Source organism: Mytilus californianus, unplaced genomic scaffold, assembly GCF_021869535.1.
Source record: "Mytilus californianus isolate M0D057914Y unplaced genomic scaffold, xbMytCali1.0.p SCAF_7, whole genome shotgun sequence".
Classification (NCBI taxonomy): Eukaryota; Metazoa; Mollusca; class Bivalvia; order Mytilida; family Mytilidae; genus Mytilus; species Mytilus californianus.
Window position 1 is genome coordinate 111,483,839 of NW_026262723.1, and position 24,297 is coordinate 111,508,135.

The 24,297-nt window shown below is 36.5% G+C and overlaps 2 protein-coding genes across 5 annotated transcripts in view; one reads left to right on the forward strand and one right to left on the reverse strand.

The window, feature by feature from the left end:
- LOC127708575 (clusterin-associated protein 1-like) overlaps nucleotides 1-5,252 on the reverse strand; it is a 30,984-nt gene extending 25,732 nt beyond the window's left edge. For all 4 annotated transcript variants that reach the window (XM_052213556.1, XM_052213554.1, XM_052213555.1 and 1 more), the window contains exon 1: nucleotides 5,162-5,252. In XM_052213556.1, the coding sequence (XP_052069516.1) occupies nucleotides 5,162-5,183 (22 nt within the window). In that variant the 5' untranslated portion in view covers nucleotides 5,184-5,252. The remainder of the gene's footprint in view (nucleotides 1-5,161) is intronic.
- Nucleotides 5,253-20,338: 15,086 nt separating this feature from the next.
- LOC127708581 (uncharacterized) lies at nucleotides 20,339-23,115 on the forward strand. The gene is made up of 2 exons (XM_052213569.1): nucleotides 20,339-20,619; nucleotides 21,187-23,115. The coding sequence occupies exons 1-2, from the start codon at nucleotides 20,535-20,537 to the stop codon at nucleotides 21,699-21,701; spliced, it is 600 nt and encodes a 199-aa protein (XP_052069529.1). The 5' UTR covers nucleotides 20,339-20,534; the 3' UTR covers nucleotides 21,702-23,115.
- Nucleotides 23,116-24,297: the final 1,182 nt, after the last annotated feature.

Sequence of the window (24,297 nt, forward strand, 5' to 3'; positions counted from 1 at the left end):
CAAACTTCCTGAGCGAAAAGAAGAAGCTATTAACAAGTTTACAGGTATGCATAATAAGTGACCGTCCCAACATCTATTTCTTGCAAGCAAAGGTAGACTTTTTTAGGATAAGGAGAGTCTCCCCACCTTTGTTTGCATTCTTTTTCTTGTTTTCTTGCAAATTTTCAAACCCTTAACCTAAATTCCCTAATGATTTCCTCATGCCCTTACTAATTTGACCCGAGGCCTGAAAGCAATTGATTTAAATTAATCATTTGGTCCCTTATAAAAACAGACCACTCCACACTAGTCTCGTAAAAGCAGACAGCCCATACTTCTCTAAAAAGAAGGCTGCCACAATGGTAGCCTGCTCGCCTCGAGTACCGTGGCTTCAATCCCCGACGGAGTCATTGAGCCAAAGGCTTTAAAATTGGTATTTGCTGCTTTTCCGCGAAGCATGCAGTACTAGAGTTAGAGCAAAGACTGGTTTGCCAGGAATCAGAATAATGTGTCCGAGTAGGGCGACACGTCTTCCTGCAGACTGTTATCTTCAATGTGTGCTTGCACGTTAAAGATCCGGCTCAGCGTGTCTGACTAGTAAAAAGCAGGCTTCTTTCCATGGTCATTTCACACATACACTTCATGTCCATCGGCTGAATATATCCATTGAATTTATGCTGCCCGGTCATAAAACAGCAACATTGAATCACTGAATCAATATGAAGGAGGGGGGTGTAATTGGTCAGCCTGATGTTTATAGTCTTGTATATTTGTATGTTCTGCTAAGGGGGTAGCAATATGATTCTAGTAGTACACTCTCTGACATTGAACTTGGACAGATTTCTGACAGATTATACTGCTTAATATAATTAACAGAAGGCTCAGTATTTTAGACATTTTATTCATTGAAAATTCCCAATATATATATACAAAGTACTCTAGGATATTATTTTTTATTTATTAAAGATCTTTGTTGTTCTTTATTTCAGGTGATGCTCTTGAAGGCGTGGTGAATGTGCGCCTACACATAGACTGTAATACACATGTGGAATTTCCATATTATGCCTCTACCCTGGCACAGCCTGATATCTGTGCCTTCTGTGCCTTCTGTGCAGCTGTGGGGGCAACAAAGGACCAAGATGCCATTAAAACACATCATATTGTTCTACCAGTTTGCAGAGACTGTGTCATTATTGGAAAATTACCACCCAAGAGAAACCCAATTAAATAAATTATTTCAAATTATACATAAAATGCTCCGCAGGGCGCAGCTTGATACGACCGCAGAGGTCGAACCCTGAACAGTTGGGGCAAGTATGGACACAACATTCAAGCTTGATACAGCTTTGCATTTGGATTGTGATTAAATATTTGACACAGCATAGGTTTCTGACACAGAATGAATGTGGTCTAAGAACTTAAAAATTTTAAATTGGACATTCATCTATTATGGTCCAATATCCAAAATCTAAATACATGGTTAGATTCAGCATATCAAAGAACCCCAAGAATTCAATTTTTGATGAAATCAAACAAAGTTTAATATTGGACCCTTTTGACCTCAATGTGGACAAAGTTGATAACGGGGCCCAAAAATCAAAAATCTAAATACATGGTTAGATTCAGCATATCAAAGAACCCCATATATTCAATTTTTGTTGAAATCAAACAAAGTTTAATTTTGGACCCCGATTTGGACCAACTTGAAAACTGGGCCCATTATCAAAAATCTAAATACATGTTTAGATTCAGCATATCAAAGAACCCCAAGAATTCAATTTTTGTTAAAATCAAACTAAGTTTAATTTTGGACCCTTTGGACCTTAATGTAGACCAATTTGAAAACGGAACCAAAAATTAAGAATCTAAATACACGGTTAGATTCGGCATATCAAAGAACCCCAATAATTTAATTTTTGATGAAATCAAACAAAGTTTAATTTTGGACCCTTTGGACCTCAATGTGGACCAATTTAAAAACGGCGCCCAAAATCCAAAAACTTAATACACGGTTAGATTCAGCATATTAAAGAACCCCAAGAATTCAAGAATAAAACCCCATTGAAATTGGTCAAGAAATAAGCAATTTATACGAAGTATCTTCTTTTGCACAATACTGTGCAATTGAATATTTCCTGCTATTGCGCAATACTGTACAATTGACAATTTCTTGCTATTGCGCAATATTGTGCTATTGGATATTTCTTGCTATTGCGCAATACTGTGCAATTGAAGATTTCTTGCTATTGCGCAATACTGTGCAATTGAAGATTTCTTGCTATTGTGCAATACTGTGCAATTGAAAATTTCTTGCTATTGCACAATACTTATTATATAAAAATTTACACATCCTGTTTGGTGTGTATCTCCTACCATATCATTATTATTTGCTTTTAAATATAAATCAGAAATAACCAACTTGAACACAAGTTATTGTCTGGAAACTAAAAAAAATGTGTTTTTTGGCCCCTTTTTGGCCCCAAATTCCTAAACGTTTAATGCAATTACCCCAAAACTCAATTCCAGCTTTCCCTTTGTGATATGGAACCTTGTAGTACAATTTCAGAAAGATCCATACACTTACACACAAGTTATTATCATGAAACTAGAAAAATGCTTGTTTTTTGCCCCTTTTTTGGCCCCTAATTCCTAATATTTTGAGGCAAATACCCCCAAAATCAATCCCAGCATTCCCTGTGTGATATGGAACCTTGTGGTACAATTTCAGAGAGATCCATACACTTTAACACAAGTTATTGTCTGGAAACTAGAAAAATGCTTATTTTTGGCCCCTTTTTGGCCCCTTATTCCTACACGTTTTGGGCAATTACCCCCATACTCAATTCCAGCTTTCCCTTTGTGATATGGAACCTTGTAGTACAATTTCAGAAAGATCCATACACTTACACACAAGTTATTATCATGAAACTAGAAAAATGCTTGTTTTTTGCCCCTTTTTTGGCCCCTAATTCCTAAAATTTTGAGGCAATTACCCCCAAAATCAATCCCAGCATTCCTTTTGTGATATGGAACCTTGTGGTACAATGTCAGAGAGATCCATACACTAACACACAAGTTATGTCTGGAAGTTACAAAAATGCTTATTTTTGGCCCCTAATTCCTTTACTGTTGGTACCATAACCCCCAAAATCAATCCCAACCTTCCTTTTGTGGTATTGAACCTTATGGTAAAATTTCATAGAGATCCATTCACTTAAACTAAAGTTAGAGTGCGAAAACCAATGTGTCTTCGGACGACGCCATTCGACGACGACGCCAACGTCATACCAATATACGACCACAAAAATTTTTTTGCGGTCGTATAATAAGAGTTTTACTTAATATATCTGACATGAGGAAACTGATAGCTTGATACACCCTAGAATTTAAAATACTGCCCTATAATGATGGTTTGTAATTTCATATTTACAAGTACCAAAAAAAAACAAATTTACCAAAAAAATAAAATAATTTACCTACCTACCTACCCACACCTGACTTGATAGGGTCGGGTTTGGGGAAACAAACAATTATTTATTTTTGGCCTAACTCCATGTTCTCCCAAGGCCCTTAAAGCACCATGGACTCGCGGTCCTATAAATGTGGAGATTCTTACACGTTACTTATTACTGTATATTGACCCACTGACATCCCTTTATTCATAACCTTGGCAAATCTTTCATTTGAATAACAATTTTGATTAATATCAGTGAATAAGATGCAAGATGCAACATCTAAAATGACAGCAGGACTACAAATTTGACGTCTTTCACTAATGAAAGTTCCAGCGATCGAACAAAGCATTCACTGGAATTTGGAATGATGACCAGCTAAAGGTTCAGGAAAGCTTCTGGTTAAAGGAACTTAATGTTCTTCATCAAAATGGCATCAACAGGAAGGTGATAGGGATGCCCTCCTAACATTATATATATATTTACACGAACTACTACATTTTGACATTTTTGGATGTATAACTACACAACCATGTCAACATAATACTAAGTTTTGCTTTATGAAGGGCAGGATTTCGTATTTAATTGATAGTTTAAAATTAACATGTATTTCTGAAGAAGGCCATTAGTTGAGCTGAAATATTTGTCAATTTTATTACATCTTGTTCATATATTACTATCTTATATCAGTATTGTTGCATAAATTTTACGACTTTTATATATATATTATATATTAGGACATCAGTGGCAAAGGGGTCTAAGTTAACACTGAGGTTGTGAATTCGAATCTGGCAAGTGGCAGGTGCATTCGACTTCAATCTTAATTCGCTAGGATATTCAGTTCTACCAAGGGTCGGTGGTTCTCTCCTAGCACTCAGGCTTCCTCCATCAATAAAAACTGACTGCCATGAAATTGCAATAGTGATAAAAGTGGCATTAAACACCAATCAATAAAAGTTAAATTTATTTTGCATATCAGAAATATAAAATCTTTTTGGGATTATGATGGGCATTCTTTTCCGTTCCTGCTGAAGGTGTAAAAATAAACTAAGTTGGGATATAACTTTGAGATGCTCCATCTCAGGTAACAACTGATTTGTATTGTATTGATTGTCCTTGATTGGCATGGACAATAGATATCTACACATCTATAGGTGAGTTAAAGGTAGTAACTGAGTGGACAGTATCAAATGCAATTCAGGTGTTTGTTTATTTTTACACCTTCTGCAGGAAGGAAAAAAAATGCCCATCATATTCAAAAAAAGATTTTATCTTTCTGATATGCAAAATAGATTTAACTTTTATATATCTAGTGGATGCCAGGCCTTAAAACTTTCCAAACTGCACAGGTAAGTCTGTACACAGAGTAGTTTTTGAGGTGAAAATACGGCCATATTTGTCCATTTGTTATGATGAACCTTAATATATATTTTCTATTTTTTCTGCGTTTTATTTTCAACATAATCAATGTAATCAATTGCATATAATTAAACTTGTTTGTACAGTTCATAACTGGGTGTTATAATTGACATATTTGTATTTGCTACATAATATTAATAATAGTGGTGCACTGCCACTGGCATGTCAACGTTCGGGATGTCCGAGTGTCACTGTCACTGTGAGTGATGACCTAAAAATTCGCTCGTCAAAACTTCATCAAGCAAAGATGTTATTTTGCTTATTCTGCTCTATTGGAGTTTTATTAATTGACAATACAGTAATGTGAATACTTCTTAGATCCCTGTAAGACATTTTGAAGGACTTGAGATTCTGTTCTGTTGCGAGGAAAGCCAAAGAATTTTGTCATGCGCACTTATAACTTCCGGCAAAATATTTTTGTAAACTCTTGTCTACTAGTAGTGCATACTTGTGTTTAGTCTGTTATCCAAATATATTCTATAATACCCTTTGATATTCTACATATTTCAATGTTCTTTATTCACATTCCTTCAATTTATACTGAGTAAGATACTGTAAAATATCTCAAAATATCAATATGAATTAAGTTAAGAGTGATTCCCCTTATTAGAACTCTTATGACAAAACTGGTGTCTAAAAAATCCAGCTTTTCAACGTTGAATACATGCATTTAGTACTAGTACCAGTGCGTTTTGGTTGGAAAATTGGAAATCATATATAACAATATATTTATTAAAGTTAATAATTAATTCCTGTGTAATTAATTGACGTGAAGGTAAGGTGCAGATTATTATGAATTGTATTTGCAGAGTTGCATGACCTGAAACTGTTTAGATTACTATACAAATCCTTGATTTCTTCCCTAAAAACATAACAATAATATTAATAGTACATGCAGTCAGAATTATATTTCAAGATAACTCACCCCTTTGCTTAAGCCTTTGGTATCCTAAACTGCACTCTGCAAGAGAATCCAGATCATTTAGCCCATACCTGTTGCACCAAGAGTTGTCAGTGTTTTGCCCATGATCCCTGTTTACAACCAGAGTTGTTTCTCCAGTTTCTAGAGCGACTTGGTGTTTTTGTCCCCTTTAAATACACCTTATCGCTATTTGTCCGTCATTACTGGACATCACAAAAGTTCTCGTTAAATTTTTACGTCACAATAGAAAATATTTGATGCCACAATGGAAAAGTGATTGTTGTATGACGTCAATAGTTCAAGAGGCGCTGATTCTCAGGTCAAGTGGCGCAGATTATCAAATAGCGATAAGATCTATACATTTCCTTTAGATTTTATAAATTAATTTTATTTGGTCCTCTGATTTGCTCAAGAATATAAACTGTTATGTTTTTTTCTATGTGTATATATTTTAAAAATCAGTAATGATATATAAAATTGAAAAATGAGCCCCGTGTCAGAGTGCAACTTTTATGTGATTGTATATGTTTTAATATTTAAACTTATGATATTTTACTCTTAGTTTTAATATACGCTATGTTTTATATCTGAGACTACTATAACACTGTGTTATAGTAGTCTCAGGTTTTATATATACATGATATATGTATTAGAATGTTTTATGTTATACAAGTGGTGAGACTTTAATAAGATATTGAATCAGTTTTAAATAGTTTTCATTGATAGCAAGACAAGTGAGGAATAAAGAGTCTTTATAACAGTTTCTTGTTTTATACAGATAATATAATGATTGAAAAAATAATATTTCAGTATTTTGTCTTTTTTTGTAGGACATTGTGATGCTAGAAAGAATAAAATGTTGGCAAATTACAGATCCTGTTTAATGGTATGTAGATATCCACAGATTTAGATTGAAATGTGTTCACTCTTTGTATAGAAAGGAGAATAATATTTCACAATTTTTAATTTATATCTGACTGAAAGGTTATTAGGGCATTAAGATATACATTTGTGTGTATATGTCACAACTTGGGTTAAGTACACATTCTTGCGGTCAGTCTTTTTGACAGGTACATAAATGAGTGATCTCTGAGGTTTTTAAGAAATGTTGTATGCAGCAAAAGTATAGGGACCCTCCTTTAAATTGAAAACATGATATATTTATGTAACTTTTATGTTCTAGAGAATAAGATAAATAAATTAAATATCTGTACGCTTAAAGTGTAAAAACAAAGAAGGCAGGAAAATATCAGCAAAAAGATAAATATTTGACTTTTATCTTTTCTTTTTCTGCAAATTAAATTTAAATATGAAACATGTATGTCATTACCACTTAATTTCATTTTTCTAAATTGAAATTTATTTAGTATGTACAGGTTCACCAAATTTGTTTTTGAGTAAGCTGTAGTTGATTTTTGTATAAACTGTAAAACAATAGACCCTCCATAATTTTTGTAAACATAGAAATGTTAAGTAAGTCTGAGTTATTTCCCCTTAGTGTTTTAGTTGATATGACTATAGCACATATATATAATGTATTAAATTCAGGCATGACTGGAATACATTTGCATTGCTTTTTGCAAATAATAGGTTAAGCAAATGTGAAGATTAAGTCTGATCATGAAATTTGTAGTACCGTAGTTATTCTAAAAAAAACTTCTGCTGAATGATAGCCTAAGCCATTTGTGAATATGAGTTTGTTCTGTGAAAAGATATGCTCTCAATAATTTAGAAAAATCTGCTGAGCATCCTTGTTACTACCTGAGTAAAAATGTCCCAACCGAGAGTGTTTTAGGATAAATCAGGTTTTTGAAATTGTGCAGGTAATACACCTTACATGCCTTAATAACTGAGATATTGTTGAATATTTTGCCAAAAAACTTTGAATTTTTTTTTTATTCATTATGTTTTGGATGCAATTTTTTTTCTAGCTTTGTCAATGAAACCTCCAGAAATTAAAAGATAATTCCTGCTTCTGATTTCTCATTCAATTGTGATGTTTGAGAAGCTATCAAACCTGTCAGGAATATGACAAAAAAGTTAATTGCCAATTGTTCCTCACTGCAACCAATGTACTAGGTTGTTGCTTCTTAACTTGACGTCAATAATACTACATTTGTGATTTGAAGAACACATATGCAGGGTTAAATCACCAAATTACAAACTAGAAGAGGCAGATTTTAAAAAGTGACCAGCAGTTGTTTACATCCTTGTCCTTGGTCTTGGTGGATAGTTGTTTACATCCTTGTCCTTGGTCTCCGGTGGATAGTTATTTACATTCTTGTCCTTGGTCTTGGTGGATAGTTGTTTACATCCTTGTCATTGGTCTCCGGTGGATAGTTGTTTACATCCTTGTCCTTGGTCTTGGTGGATAGTTGTTTACATCCTTGTCATTGGTCTCTGGTGGATAGTTGTTTACATCCTTGTCCTTGGTCTTGGTGGATAGTTGTTTACATCCTTGTCCTTGGTCTTGGTGGATAGTTGTTTACATCCTTGTCATTGGTCTCCGGTGGATAGTTGTTTACATCCTTGTCCTTGGTCTCTGGTGAATAGTTGTTTACATCCTTGTCCTTGGTCTTGGTGGATAGTTGTTTACATCCTTGTCCTTGGTCTTGGTGGATAGTTGTTTACATCCTTGTCCTTGGTCTTGGTGGATAGTTGTTTACATCCTTGTCATTGGTCTCCGGTGGATAGTTGTTTACATCCTTGTCCTTGGTCTCTGGTGGATAGTTGTTTACATCCTTGTCCTCAGTCTCCGATGGATAGTTGTTTACATCCTTGTCCTTGGTCTCTGGTGGATAGTTGTTTACATCCTTGTCCTTGGTCTTGGTGGATAGTTGTTTACATCCTTGTCCTCAGTCTCCGATGGATAGTTGTTTACATCCTTGTCCTTGGTCTCTACTGGATAGTTGTTTACATCCTTGTCCTTGGTCTCTGGTGGATAGTTGTTTACATCCTTGTCCTTGGTCTCTGGTGGATAGTTGTTTACATCCTTGTCCTTGGTCTTGGTGGATACTTGTTTACATCCTTGTCCTTGGTCTCTGGTGGATAGTTGTTTTCATTCTTGTCCTTGGTCTCTGGTGGATAGTTATATCCTTGTCCTTGGTCTTGGTGGAAACTTGTTTTTATTCTTGTCCTTGGTCTCTGGTGGATAGTTGTTTACATCCTTGTCCTTGGTCTTGGTGGATACTTGTTTACATCCTTGTCCTTGGTCTCTGGTGGATAGTTGTTTACTTGTCCTTGGTCTCTGGTGGATAGTTGTTTACTTGTCCTTGGTCTCTGGCAGATAGTTGTTTACATCCTTGTCCTTGGTCTCCGGTGGATAGTTGTTTACATCCTTGTCCTTGGTCTTGGTGGATAGTTGTTTACATCCTTGTCATTGGTCTCCGGTGGATAGTTGTTTATGTCCTTGGTCTTGGTGGATAGTTGTTTACATCATGTCCTTGGTCTTGGTGGATAGTTGTTTACATCCTTGTCATTGGTCTCTGGTGGATAGTTATATCCTTGTCCTTGGTCTTGGTGGAAATTTGTTTTTATTCTTGTCCTTGGTCTCTGGTGGATAGTTGTTTACATCCTTGTCCTTGGTCTTGGTGGATACTTGTTTACATCCTTGTCCTTGGTCTCTGGTGGATAGTTGTTTACTTGTCCTTGGTCTCTGGTGGATAGTTGTTTACTTGTCCTTGGTCTCTGGCAGATAGTTGTTTACATCCTTGTCCTTGGTCTCCGGTGGATAGTTGTTTACATCCTCGTCCTTGGTCTCCGGTGGATAGTTGTTTACATCCTTGTCCTTGGTCTCCGGTGGATAGTTGTTTACATCCTTGTCCTTGGTCTTGGTGGATAGTTGTTTACATCCTTGTCATTGGTCTCCGGTGGATAGTTTTTTATGTCCTTGGTCTTGGTGGATAGTTGTTTACATCATGTCCTTGGTCTTGGTGGATAGTTGTTTACATCCTTGTCATTGGTCTCCGGTGGATAGTTGTTTACATCCTTGTCCTTGGTCTCTGGTGAATAGTTGTTTACATCCTTGTCCTTGGTCTTGGTGGATAGTTGTTTACATCCTTGTCCTTGGTCTTGGTGGATAGTTGTTTACATCCTTGTCCTTGGTCTTGGTGGATAGTTGTTTACATCCTTGTCATTGGTCTCCGGTGGATAGTTGTTTACATCCTTGTCCTTGGTCTCTGGTGGATAGTTGTTTACATCCTGTCCTTGGACTCTGGTGGATAGTTGATTACATCCTTATCCTTGGTCTCTGGTGGATAGTTGTTTACATCCTTGTCCTTGGTTTCTGATTGATAGTTGTTTACATCCTTGTCCTCAGTCTCCGATGGATAGTTGTTTACATCCTTGTCCTTGGTCTCTGGTGGATAGTTGTTTACATCCTTGTCCTTGGTCTTGGTGGATAGTTGTTTACATCCTTGTCCTCAGTCTCCGATGGATAGTTGTTTACATCCTTGTCCTTGGTCTCTACTGGATAGTTGTTTACATCCTTGTCCTTGGTCTTGGTGGATACTTGTTTACATCCTTGTCCTTGGTCTCTGGTGGATAGTTGTTTACATCCTTGTCCTTGGTCTTGGTGGATAGTTGTTTACATCCTTGTCCTCAGTCTCCGATGGATAGTTGTTTACATCCTTGTCCTTGGTCTCTACTGGATAGTTGTTTACATCCTTGTCCTTGGTCTCTGGTGGATAGTTGTTTACATCCTTGTCCTTGGTCTCTGGTGGATAGTTGTTTACATCCTTGTCCTTGGTCTCTGGTGGATAGTTGTTTACATCCTTGTCCTTGGTCTTGGTGGATACTTGTTTACATCCTTGTCCTTGGTCTCTGGTGGATAGTTGTTTTCATTCTTGTCCTTGGTCTCTGGTGGATAGTTATATCCTTGTCCTTGGTCTTGGTGGAAACTTGTTTTTATTCTTGTCCTTGGTCTCTGGTGGATAGTTGTTTACATCCTTGTCCTTGGTCTTGGTGGATACTTGTTTACATCCTTGTCCTTGGTCTCTGGTGGATAGTTGTTTACTTGTCCTTGGTCTCTGGTGGATAGTTGTTTACTTGTCCTTGGTCTCTGGCAGATAGTTGTTTACATCCTTGTCCTTGGTCTCCGGTGGATAGTTGTTTACATCCTTGTCCTTGGTCTTGGTGGATAGTTGTTTACATCCTTGTCATTGGTCTCCGGTGGATAGTTGTTTATGTCCTTGGTCTTGGTGGATAGTTGTTTACATCATGTCCTTGGTCTTGGTGGATAGTTGTTTACATCCTTGTCATTGGTCTCTGGTGGATAGTTATATCCTTGTCCTTGGTCTTGGTGGAAACTTGTTTTTATTCTTGTCCTTGGTCTCTGGTGGATAGTTGTTTACATCCTTGTCCTTGGTCTTGGTGGATACTTGTTTACATCCTTGTCCTTGGTCTCTGGTGGATAGTTGTTTACTTGTCCTCGGTCTCTGGTGGATAGTTGTTTACTTGTCCTTGGTCTCTGGCAGATAGTTGTTTACATCCTTGTCCTTGGTCTCCGGTGGATAGTTGTTTACATCTTTGTCCTTGGTCTCCGGTGGATAGTTGTTTACATCCTTGTCCTTGGTCTTGGTGGATAGTTGTTTACATCCTTGTCATTGGTCTCCGGTGGATAGTTGTTTATGTCCTTGGTCTTGGTGGATAGTTGTTTACATCATGTCCTTGGTCTTGGTGGATAGTTGTTTACATCCTTGTCATTGGTCTCCGGTGGATAGTTGTTTACATCCTTGTCCTTGGTCTCTGGTGAATAGTTGTTTACATCCTTGTCCTTGGTCTTGGTGGATAGTTGTTTACATCCTTGTCCTTGGTCTTGGTGGATAGTTGTTTACATCCTTGTCATTGGTCTCCGGTGGATAGTTGTTTACATCCTTGTCCTTGGTCTCTGGTGGATAGTTGTTTACATCCTGTCCTTGGACTCTGGTGGATAGTTGATTACATCCTTATCCTTGGTCTCTGGTGGATAGTTGTTTACATCCTTGTCCTTGGTTTCTGATTGATAGTTGTTTACATCCTTGTCCTCAGTCTCCGATGGATAGTTGTTTACATCCTTGTCCTTGGTCTCTGGTGGATAGTTGTTTACATCCTTGTCCTTGGTCTTGGTGGATAGTTGTTTACATCCTTGTCCTCAGTCTCCGATGGATAGTTGTTTACATCCTTGTCCTTGGTCTCTACTGGATAGTTGTTTACATCCTTGTCCTTGGTCTTGGTGGATACTTGTTTACATCCTTGTCCTTGGTCTCTGGTGGATAGTTGTTTACTTGTCCTTGGTCTCTGGTGGATAGTTGTTTACATCCTTGTCCTTGGTCTTGGTGGATACTTGTTTACATCCTTGTCCTTGGTCTCTGGTGGATAGTTGTTTTCATTCTTGTCCTTGGTCTCTGGTGGATAGTTATATCCTTGTCCTTGGTCTTGGTGGAAACTTGTTTTTATTCTTGTCCTTGGTCTCTGGTGGATAGTTGTTTACATCCTTGTCCTTGGTCTTGGTGGATACTTGTTTACATCCTTGTCCTTGGTCTCTGGTGGATAGTTGTTTACTTGTCCTTGGTCTCTGGTGGATAGTTGTTTACTTGTCCTTGGTCTCTGGCAGATAGTTGTTTACATCCTTGTCCTTGGTCTCCGGTGGATAGTTGTTTACATCCTTGTCCTTGGTCTTGGTGGATAGTTGTTTACATCCTTGTCATTGGTCTCCGGTGGATAGTTGTTTATGTCCTTGGTCTTGGTGGATAGTTGTTTACATCATGTCCTTGGTCTTGGTGGATAGTTGTTTACATCCTTGTCATTGGTCTCTGGTGGATAGTTATATCCTTGTCCTTGGTCTTGGTGGAAACTTGTTTTTATTCTTGTCCTTGGTCTCTGGTGGATAGTTGTTTACATCCTTGTCCTTGGTCTTGGTGGATACTTGTTTACATCCTTGTCCTTGGTCTCTGGTGGATAGTTGTTTACTTGTCCTCGGTCTCTGGTGGATAGTTGTTTACTTGTCCTTGGTCTCTGGCAGATAGTTGTTTACATCCTTGTCCTTGGTCTCCGGTGGATAGTTGTTTACATCTTTGTCCTTGGTCTCCGGTGGATAGTTGTTTACATCCTTGTCCTTGGTCTTGGTGGATAGTTGTTTACATCCTTGTCATTGGTCTCCGGTGGATAGTTGTTTATGTCCTTGGTCTTGGTGGATAGTTGTTTACATCATGTCCTTGGTCTTGGTGGATAGTTGTTTACATCCTTGTCATTGGTCTCCGGTGGATAGTTGTTTACATCCTTGTCCTTGGTCTCTGGTGAATAGTTGTTTACATCCTTGTCCTTGGTCTTGGTGGATAGTTGTTTACATCCTTGTCCTTGGTCTTGGTGGATAGTTGTTTACATCCTTGTCATTGGTCTCCGGTGGATAGTTGTTTACATCCTTGTCCTTGGTCTCTGGTGGATAGTTGTTTACATCCTGTCCTTGGACTCTGGTGGATAGTTGATTACATCCTTATCCTTGGTCTCTGGTGGATAGTTGTTTACATCCTTGTCCTTGGTTTCTGATTGATAGTTGTTTACATCCTTGTCCTCAGTCTCCGATGGATAGTTGTTTACATCCTTGTCCTTGGTCTCTGGTGGATAGTTGTTTACATCCTTGTCCTTGGTCTTGGTGGATAGTTGTTTACATCCTTGTCCTCAGTCTCCGATGGATAGTTGTTTACATCCTTGTCCTTGGTCTCTACTGGATAGTTGTTTACATCCTTGTCCTTGGTCTTGGTGGATACTTGTTTACATCCTTGTCCTTGGTCTCTGGTGGATAGTTGTTTACTTGTCCTTGGTCTCTGGTGGATAGTTGTTTACTTGTCCTTGGTCTCTGGCAGATAGTTTTTTACATCCTTGTCCTTGGTCTCCGGTGGATAGTTGTTTACATCCTTGTCCTTGGTCTCTGATTGATAGTTGTTTACATCCTTGTCCTCAGTCTCCGATGGATAGTTGTTTACATCCTTGTCCTTGGTCTCTGGTGGATAGTTGTTTACATCGTTGTCCTTGGTCTTGGTGGATAGTTGTTTACATCCTTGTCCTCAGTCTCCGATGGATAGTTGTTTACATCCTTGTCCTTGGTCTCTACTGGATAGTTGTTTACATCCTTGTCCTTGGTCTCTGGTGGATAGTTGTTTACATCCTTGTCCTTGGTCTCTGGTGGATAGTTGTTTACATCCTTGTCCTTGGTCTCTGGTGGATAGTTGTTTACATCCTTGTCCTTGGTCTTGGTGGATACTTGTTTACATCCTTGTCCTTGGTCTCTGGTGGATAGTTGTTTTCATTCTTGTCCTTGGTCTCTGGTGGATAGTTATATCCTTGTCCTTGGTCTTGGTGGAAACTTGTTTTTATTCTTGTCCTTGGTCTCTGGTGGATAGTTGTTTACATCCTTGTCCTTGGTCTTGGTGGATACTTGTTTACATCCTTGTCCTTGGTCTCTGGTGGATAGTTGTTTACTTGTCCTTGGTCTCTGGTGGATAGTTGTTAACTTGTCCTTGGTCTCTGGCAGATAGTTGTTTACATCCTTGTCCTTGGTCTCCGGTGGATAGTTGTTTACATCCTTGTCCTTGGTCTTGGTGGATAGTTGTTTACATCCTTGTCATTGGTCTCCGGTGGATAGTTGTTTACATCCTTGTCCTTGGTCTTGGTGGATAGTTGTTTACATCCTTGTCCTTGGTCTTGGTGGATAGTTGTTTACATCCTTGTCCTTGGTCTTGGTGGATAGTTGTTTACATCCTTGTCATTGGTCTCCGGTGGATAGTTGTTTACATCCTTGTCCTTGGTCTTGGTGGATAGTTGTTTACATCCTTGTCATTGGTCTCCGGTGGATAGTTGTTTACATCCTTGTCCTTGGTCTCTGGTGGATAGTTGTTTACATCCTGTCCTTGGACTCTGGTGGATAGTTGTTTACATCCTTGTCCTTGGTCTCTGGTGGATAGTTGTTTACATCCTTGTCCTTGGTCTTGGTGGATAGTTGTTTACATCCTTGTCCTCAGTCTCTGATGGATAGTTGTTTACATCCTTGTCCTTGGTCTCTGGTTGATAGTTGTTTACATCCTTGTCCTTGGTCTCTGGTGGATAGTTGTTTACATCCTTGTCCTTGGTCTCTGGTGGATAGTTGTTTACATCCTTGTCCTTGGTCTTGGTGGATACTTGTTCACATCCTTGTCCTTGGTCTCTGGTGGATAGTTGTTTTCATTCTTGTCCTTGGTCTCTGGTGGATAGTTATATCCTTGTCCTTGGTCTTGGTGGAAACTTGTTTTCATTCTTGTCCTTGGTCTCTGGTGGATAGTTGTTTACATCCTTGTCATTGGTCTTGGTGGATACTTGTTTACATCCTTGTCCTTGGTCTCTGGTGGATAGTTGTTTACTTGTCCTTGGTCTCTGATGGATAGTTGTTTACATCCTTGTCCTTGGTCTTGGTGGATAGTTGTTTACATCCTCGTCCTTGGTCTTGGTGGATAGTTGTTTACATCCTGTCCTTGGTCTCTGGTGGATACTTGTTTACATCCTTGTCCTTGGTCTCTGCTAGATACTTGTTTACATCCTTGTCCTTGGTATCTGATGGATAGTTGTTTACATCCTTGTCCTTGGTCTTGGTGGATAGTTGTTTACATCCTTGTCCTTGGTCTTGGTGGATAGTTGTTTACATCCTGTCCTTGGTCTTGGTGGATAGTTGTTTACATCATTGTCCTTGGACTCTGGTGGATAGTTGTGAAAGTGCATGGTGATAAAATAAAGCATACTTTCAATTCTATTAGACTTTAATTCCACTTCATTGATATTATGAAATTCATTGTCAGAATTTGTATACCGATACATGTTTTTATATAATTGTCATTGGAAAGGTGATAGGTATGCTATAAAAATCTCCAAACTAAGCTTTCATACAATTTTTTCTTTAAAAAGTCTTCTATATTCATGAGAAGCAGACATCAGTTTGATTTAAAACATGTTATAATCAGTAAAATTTATGTGAAATTACAATACATTGTTAATAAGTTTCATGGGAGAAAATCTAAAATCATTGATTGTTTGAATTATCAATCTTATCTCCCTTTAAGGGCATACGATACAGTAGCAGGGGCAGATAATAACGTTTTCAAAACTTTTCGTGTTATTTTCGCGACGTTGTTAATCAGAACGTTGTAATTTCGCGATATTTCTAATAAGAACGATTACATTTCGCGACGTCGCTTTAGATGTAGTCACATTTGCGGAAAATCCACTGACGTCATAATCCCGATTGCGCGAAATTGAAAAAAGTACCTGCAATGAAAATCGGCCAAATCACGAGAATTGTTATATTTATTCATTAATAAGGAAGTCAACAATATTAACTTCGAATGGGAAAAAAATCAAATCCACATTCTTAACTTTGTATGTCTGTTATTTCATATAGGAAATGAATAAGAGATATGAAAAACATAAGACGTAGATGAGAGATAAACCCAACTACACAAAAAAAAAACCCAAAACAATAAGTAATTTATATAGTAACTTCACCATTTGGCTCACAAAAAAACGTAATAAATAATGACAGCGCATCTTACTGTTCCTGACTTTGAAAAGGTACAATAAAGAGTTTAACGACATTTTTAGAATTTAACCCGTGGAATATATATGTGTATGTGTAACAGTAAATTTGGTCCGGTAGTAAAATTTGTCCGCTGGACTTTTTTTCCTAGGTAATCAAGTCCGTGACCATAATTTTACTAGGAAATTAAGTCCCTGGATAAATTTTCCTAGGAAAATAAGTCCGTACCTAGTAAAATATGTCTGGCACCTATTTTCCTAGGAAAATTTTTATATTTCTGTATTCTCCTTTTTTGTATGAAAAAAGTCCCTTTAGAAGTTTATTTCTTAAGACATTATTTAAATTAATCAATATCAAAATCAAGAAAGGAACATTTGTGATTATGTACATCATAAAAGTCTGTGATATTAATTTTCCTACGAAAAAAAGTCCGTTTAATTATTAAAAAACACCCATATTTTGATAAAATAGTGAAACATCAATGCACAACTGTTAAACAATTTAAAAACATATAAGTTATAAATTCCATTGTTTACATGTAAATTATTTGTTTCATTACAAAATTTCCTATAAAAATAAAGGACATGGACGTTTTTACGAATATTAATGGCCTGGACATGAATTCCTAGGAAAATTAGTCTGGGCAGATAAATTTTATTAAAAGATTAATACACAACTATTTAACAGCATTGAAATATAATTAAAAATTCCATTGTTCACATGTAAATGATTTCTCTCATTATAAATTGTCTTATCAAAATAATGAACATGGTTGTGTTTACTTAGCAATATTAATGGCCTGGACAGGATTTCCTATGAAATTTAGTCTGGGCACATAAATTTTATTAAAAGATTAATGCACAACTGTTAAACAACATTAAAACATAAGAATTAAAAATTCCATTGTTTACCATTAAATGATTTCTTTTATTACACATTTTCCTATTAGAATAAAGGACATGGACGTTTTTACCTAGGAATATTGATGACATGGACATAAATTCCTAGGAAAATGAGTCTGGGGACATAAATTACTGACATCGGACTAAATATACTAGTAAATTTTGTAACCATGGACTTTTTATACTAGTAATATTTGTCCGCCCGGACACATTTTACCAGGACTAATTTATCACTTACATATGAAGAAGAACTGTCAGTTAAAATGACACAGTTATAAGTAGATATAAGAAGATGTGGTATGAGTGCCAATGAGACAACTCTCCATCCAAGTCAAAATTTATAAAAGTAAACCATTATAGGTCACAGTACGTTCTTCAACACGGAGCCTTGGCTCACACCGAACAGTAAGCTATAAAGGGCCCCAAAAAGTTACTAGTGTAAAACCATTCAAACGGGAAAACCAACGGTCTAATCTATATAAAAAACGAGAAACGAGAAACACTTATGAACCACATCAACAAACGACAACTACTGAACATCAGATTCCTGACTTAGGACAGGTGCAAACAAATGCAGCGGGTTTAAACGTTTTAATGGTACCAAACCTTCACCCTTTTTCTGAAACAATAGTGTAACATCACAACATAGAAAGACACACTATAAAATAACAACTGAAATGACTTAACTCAATCAAAGGACATATTAACACCATTGAACATAAGCCCCCGGTATTATAGCCCAAAAACAAAAACGCACCCGTTGATGTGCTAAGCATATCCTCTATGTACATATTGAGAGAGAAAAATCGGCACACAGGAATTAGGTATTTGACAGACCAGAGTTGCAACTCATTGATGTTAAGTTACTGAACAATACGAAGTCTTTTTGTAAAGAAGTTTCTCAGATAAGAAACAAAATATTTGTTGGACCGGACAAACAATGTGGTTGCACTCACTCCTAGATTGAAGGTATAATACAGACAAGTAATTCAATGATTATATGTACCGTAATAAAAAAAAATACCATGAAGACAAGCTTAGGTAACTTATCTATTGATACAGAATCATTAAATTTCATGCTCTTATATCGACTGCTGTATTATATCGACTGCTGTATGAAATGTTATACTAGTACTACACTGTAATGGACTAAGCTGACCCGATTTAATGTGGGTATGATTTTGTGTTCATGTAATGCCTATAGAGTAGGTCGTTAGTTTTCTTGTTTGAATTATTTCACATTTTCATGTCGGGGCTTTTTAAAGCTGACTATACGGTGTGGCTTTTTTTTTTTCTTTTTTTTTTTGTGTTGAAGGCCGTAGGGTTACCTTCAATAGCGTTTATCTTCGTCATTTGAACTATGGTTGATAGTTGTCTCTTTTGCAATCATACCAAATGTCCTTATTTTTATATCATCCCCCTTACTTTATAATTGTTGCACATTTTGTCATGTCGGGGCCTTTTGAACAATTAAAACTATGTTCAAGCTGTGTTGTCTACATGAATTGTATGACTAATGTCGGACATGCAGAGATGCAAATTAATTTTTTTATTATATATATCTGTTTTGTTTCCGAACATGTCTTTTCTAAAAGTAATTTACTAGAATACTTTTTCTATCCAAGTTTCGTAACAATTCATAAAGGTTTGGCAAATATGATGCTATTTACGAGGAGCCAGCTTTATTAATTTTCATGATTAATATCATTGGTTTAAAAAAAAACACCTTGGCTCTACCACTGAAATTGACAACGTAGTAGTGAACGGCGGGAAAGATTTCACGACGTTGTTGCGAATAAAACTTATTCCAACGTAGTTTGGCGCCTTATTGGCAAACGTCCCGTTTGCCAATAAAAATTAAGGTTTATTGCTTTTATTGAAAAAACAAGCACATGGACCCCCAGTTTTTAAAGGCAGTGCTTTAATGCCTTTCTAGTTGCCGGGTTAATCCTTCCTTCCGCGATATCCATCTTATCTACGTGGGGGGTCGTTAGGCTCCAAGTAGATCCGGAAATGTTGAATTCTCTCCTCTTCTTATTGCGATATAAAATGTTTTTTGTTTCATTTCATTTAATTTACATTGGGAAATAGAGAAACGATCATTGTGTTTTGTTAGTTTTAAAAACTTTAAATATATTTGTATTTTGCATTATAAGCAGTCAACCGATTGACAAACTAGAATTATTTGAATTCCGTGTGGAAAGAGCTCGGGTTAATTTCGAGTGTTATCTGCAATCTATATGTTTATAAATCATTTCAGTCGTTGATATAATAATTAAAGGTCGACTGAACATGAATTATATTATACAATTTAAAGCGCATTTCTGTTTATGCACGTGAACCCGTCTAACGTTATTGTTATTTCGCAGTTATATAAAGTAGCAAATTATCGTTCCTGAATAGGTGGCGCCGTGGTAGCCGGTATCGGGTCCGTTCGCGCCCAATACACGTTCGCACCCTACACGTTCGCACCCCACACGTTCGCCCCCTGGGTCCGTTCGCACCTTTTTTTTTATTCAAAAACCCGATGAATTATAAGATGTTTTTTAAGATGTTTATCTCAAAATACAGAAAAATTCGGCAATTTTTGAATTTTTTAAATGAAATATTGTTTTAAATTGATTTGATGATTAATTATTTATATATGATTACTGTTAATTATATATGGTGTTTACACAGCTAAACTTGATGTAAATTCTGCATGTAGTTATATTAGCATGTATTTAACTTGGTATGAGTAAAAACAATTAAGATTCAAAATGTTATTGTTGTTGAGTTTAAAGCGGTTTGGTATCTTAACATTTAAATAATATTCAACACAAAAAACCTTTTTTAGAAAGTCACTTTATTTTGAAACAATGAAAAAAAACTTATTTATAGCAATACAATAACCAAAACACGATTAAAAAATTATTCAACACAAAAATCGTTTTTAGAAAGTCACTTCATTTTAAAACAATGAACAAAAAAAATATTTATAGCAATACACTAACCAAAATACGATTGAAAAATTATTTAAGACAAAATCAATAAAAAGGGTGCGAACGTGTAGGGTGCGAACGGACCCGGGGTGCGAACGTGAAAGGGGGCGAACGTGAATGGGCGCGAACGGACCCGGATTCGTGGTAGCCGATCCTGTTCCTCAATTTCCGGTTTCTGCACTGTGCAACTATTTCAGTTACATTTTTAATTAACGATGCCAAGTACTTGTTGTTGTGTACCTGGATGTCATTTAAGAGGAGGACATGCATTTCCAAATGACTTAAAAAGAAGGAAAAGTTGGATCAACGCCATAGCCCATACGCAGATTGGACGAGAACACGATGAAATCGTGGAGTCCATCTCAATCAGCTGTTGTTTGCAAGGCACATTTTACTGAAAAAGACTACGTGCAGGAAACTATTCATGGTAAAACTCTATTTTCTTTTTGAAATATATAGTTATATATGTAATCGCCATGCGAATAAACCAAAGTCTGTTTACACCAATTATCGTTTTAGAATAAAAGGGGGTGGTTAATTCAAAACGTCATAATTTTTTGGATTACGATTCAATGTGATCTGTTTGAGATTTTTTGGTGATTGCTACAATTATAATGATTTCTTACAAGAGGTATATCATACTGAGAATTATTTTAGCAGTAATTATGCTAATGTAGTAATGACAGGAATGCATAAGCTATGCCTCATAGACTTTCTTGAAAAATATCAGTGACAATGTTAACAGGAACAAAACAATGACATGCTCTCATCTATATTATAGTTATTTAGGTATAAACAATGTACGTTTGTTGCATAAGTCTCTCATTGTTTGTCCTTTGGATTTACATAACATACATTGAATCAGGCAAACATAGTTTTATCCAGATTGTAATGAATAAATCTAGTTAATATTTCGCCAGGTAATACAAAGTATACATTGCTAATGGAAGTTCATTTAATTATCAAAAAACTAATGTTTTATAACCTTTTTCAGGGCGCAAACCCACCATTCAGAGACTTAAGTCTACTGCCATTCCCAGCCTATTTTCCTGGACCAAGCAAGAGACTGAATCGTCTGCAAAAAGAAAAATCAGGGCAGTTTCCTGTGAAAACAAAAGAACCAAACTTGATGAATATTGTAGTAGAAATCTAGAGGAAAGTTTTGATTGTAAAGTTGGTTTTCCTGAAGAAGTCATTCATACTGCAGAAAGGATTTATGACTGTCCACCACCAACTGCCGAGCTAATGTTGAGCTTCACAGATGGAATTATGCAAACACCATCAATGCCTATGTTTTCAGCAGAGAATTTTGAAATGAAGACACGTGACACAGCCATGCATTTTTATACCGGTTTAGAGTTGTATACTAAATTTTTATTTGTTTTGACCACACTTGGTCCAGCAGCACATTGTTTGAGATACATATATTTTCAAATTGATAGGGTGTCAGTTGAAAATCAGTTTTTTTATGACTTTGATGAAATTGAGGCATTATACAACCAACTTTGAACTTTCTAGATTCTAGATTGAATCTAGTGTTTAGAATATTGTGTATACATGGATTGTTTTTATGTCTAAACAGTGATGTGAGGCTAACACTTGGCCATCTAGTGGTTTAGTCAGGTATTTTTCACCATCCAACTTCAAATTAAAGTTTTCTACGACTTGGATTATTATTGACAGCACAGAATATCCCGTGATAAAATCTAAAGCTCCTAGAGCTCAGGCAACCTTTTCATCATATAAAAACAGAAACACTGAAAATACTTGTATGTTCGACACCTGGTGGTTTAGTCAACTATGTCTCTAATGCATATGTTGGTTCTACCAGTGACTATGAAATAGTTGAAAGATGTAGAATAGTTCAATTATGTGATCCAGGTGACAGTGTGATGGCAGACAAAGGTTTAAATGTGCAAGATTTGTTTGCTAACTTTTTTCAAAAAAAGAAACAGAATTAGTTCCAAAACTCTTATACAGGATAGAAAAGTCTCCAATTAACATGTGCACATAGAGCGAATTATTGGACTTGGCAAAACATACAAAATTCTAATAAATCCTATGAATGGAACTGAAACAAAACTTTCATCTGAAATAACATTTAGTTGTACTATGTTGTGTAATTTTAGAACTTGTATTCTGCCAAAGGATGCATAAATAAAAGTGACGCAATGAATTTTGTTCTGATATATATATATTTATAATTACATGCACATGTAAATTGTAATGCATATAAAAATAAGGAGATGTGGTATGATATTCAGTGAGTTTATCGAACTAAAGTGCATAAGAAATAGGTTTAAGCAGTTACAGGTGTTACTGTCACCGTACAATCTCCAACAATGAGAAAAACTTGTACCATGTAAAACATTTCAGAGATCTTACCACTAAGTTTTGTTGTCTCACCTTGACTTTGGTGAATTGTTTATATCTGTTGATGTAAATATAAAAAAGAAGATGTGGTATGATTGCCAATGAGACAACTCTCCACAAGAGACCAAATGACACAGAAATTAACAGCTATAGGTCACAGTACGGCCTTCAACAATGAACAAAGCCCATACCGCACAGTCAGCTATAAAAGGCCCCGAAATGACAATGTAAAACAATTTAAACAAGAAAACTAACAGCCTAATTTATGTACAAAAAATGAACGAATATAACAAATATGCAACACATAAACAAACAACAACCACTGAATTACAGGCTCCTGACTTGGGACAGGCACGCCACATACATGTACATACAGAATGTGTCGGGGTTAAACATGTTAGCGGGATCACAACCCTCCCCCTAACCTGGGACAGTGGTGTAACAGTACAATATAAGAACGAACTATAAAAATCAGTTGAAAGAGGCTTAACTCATCAGATGGATAAATACAAATACAAGTGGACGTGGTCGGGTAGTTGTACATCCAAAACAACAAAAAGACACTAAGTACAGATCTGAGAGTACTCAAAGTTACTGACAGGCTGACAGCTAGTTCAAAGCCACTAACAACTGATAAAAAAATCTTGCATCTAAGACTTAATTATCAATCCGTAAGCTCCCTTTAGAATTTTATAAATTTTAGATTTTACATTTCTGAGTTATAGGGTTTTATTCATTAAAAAAGGGGGGATTTTCCAGTTTTTGTCGAGCCTGCGACTTTTGTCGCAGAAAGCTCGACATAGGGATAGTGATGTGGCGGCGGCGTTAGCTAACTTCTTAAAAGCTTTATATTTTAGAAGGTGGAAGACCTGGATGCTTCATACTTTGTATATGGATGCCTCATGTTACGAAGTTTCCGTCAGCCACATGTCCAATATCCTTGACCTCATTTTCATGGTTCAGTGACTACTTGAAAAAAAAGTTAACATTTTTTGTAATGTTAAATTCTCTCTTATTAGTAGTAGGATAACTATATTTGGTATGTGCGTACCTTGCAAGGTCCTCATGCCCGTCAGACAGTTTTCACTTGACCTCGACCTCATTTCATGGATCAGTGAACAAGGTTAAGTTTTGGTGGTCAAGTCCATATCTCAGATACTATAAGCAATAGGTCAAGTATATTCGGTGTATGGAAGGACTGTAAGGCGTACATGTCCAACTGGCAGGTGTCATCTGACCTTGACCTCATTTTCATGGTTCAGGGGTTATAGTTAAGTTTTTGTGTTTTGGTCTGTTTTCTTATACTGTATGCAATAGGTCTACTATATTTGGTGTATGGAATGATTGTAAGGTGTACATGTCTAGCTGGCAGGTGTCATTTGACCTTGACCTCATTTTCATGGTTCAGTGGTCAAAGTTAAGATTTTGAGTTTTGGTCTTTTTTTCTAATACTATATGCAATAGGTCAACTATATTTGGTGTATGGAAATATTTTATGATCTATATGTCAGTCGCGCAGGTTTTATTTGACCTTGACCTCATTTTCACAGTTCATTGCTCAGTGTTAAGTTTTTGTGTTTTGGTCTGTTTTTCTTAAACTATAAGCAATAGGTCAACTATATTTGTTGTATGGAAGAATTGTTAGCTGTACATGTCTGCCTGGCATGGTTCATCTGACCTTGACCTCATTTTCATGGTTCATTGGTCAATGTTTAGTTTTCTTGGTTAATGT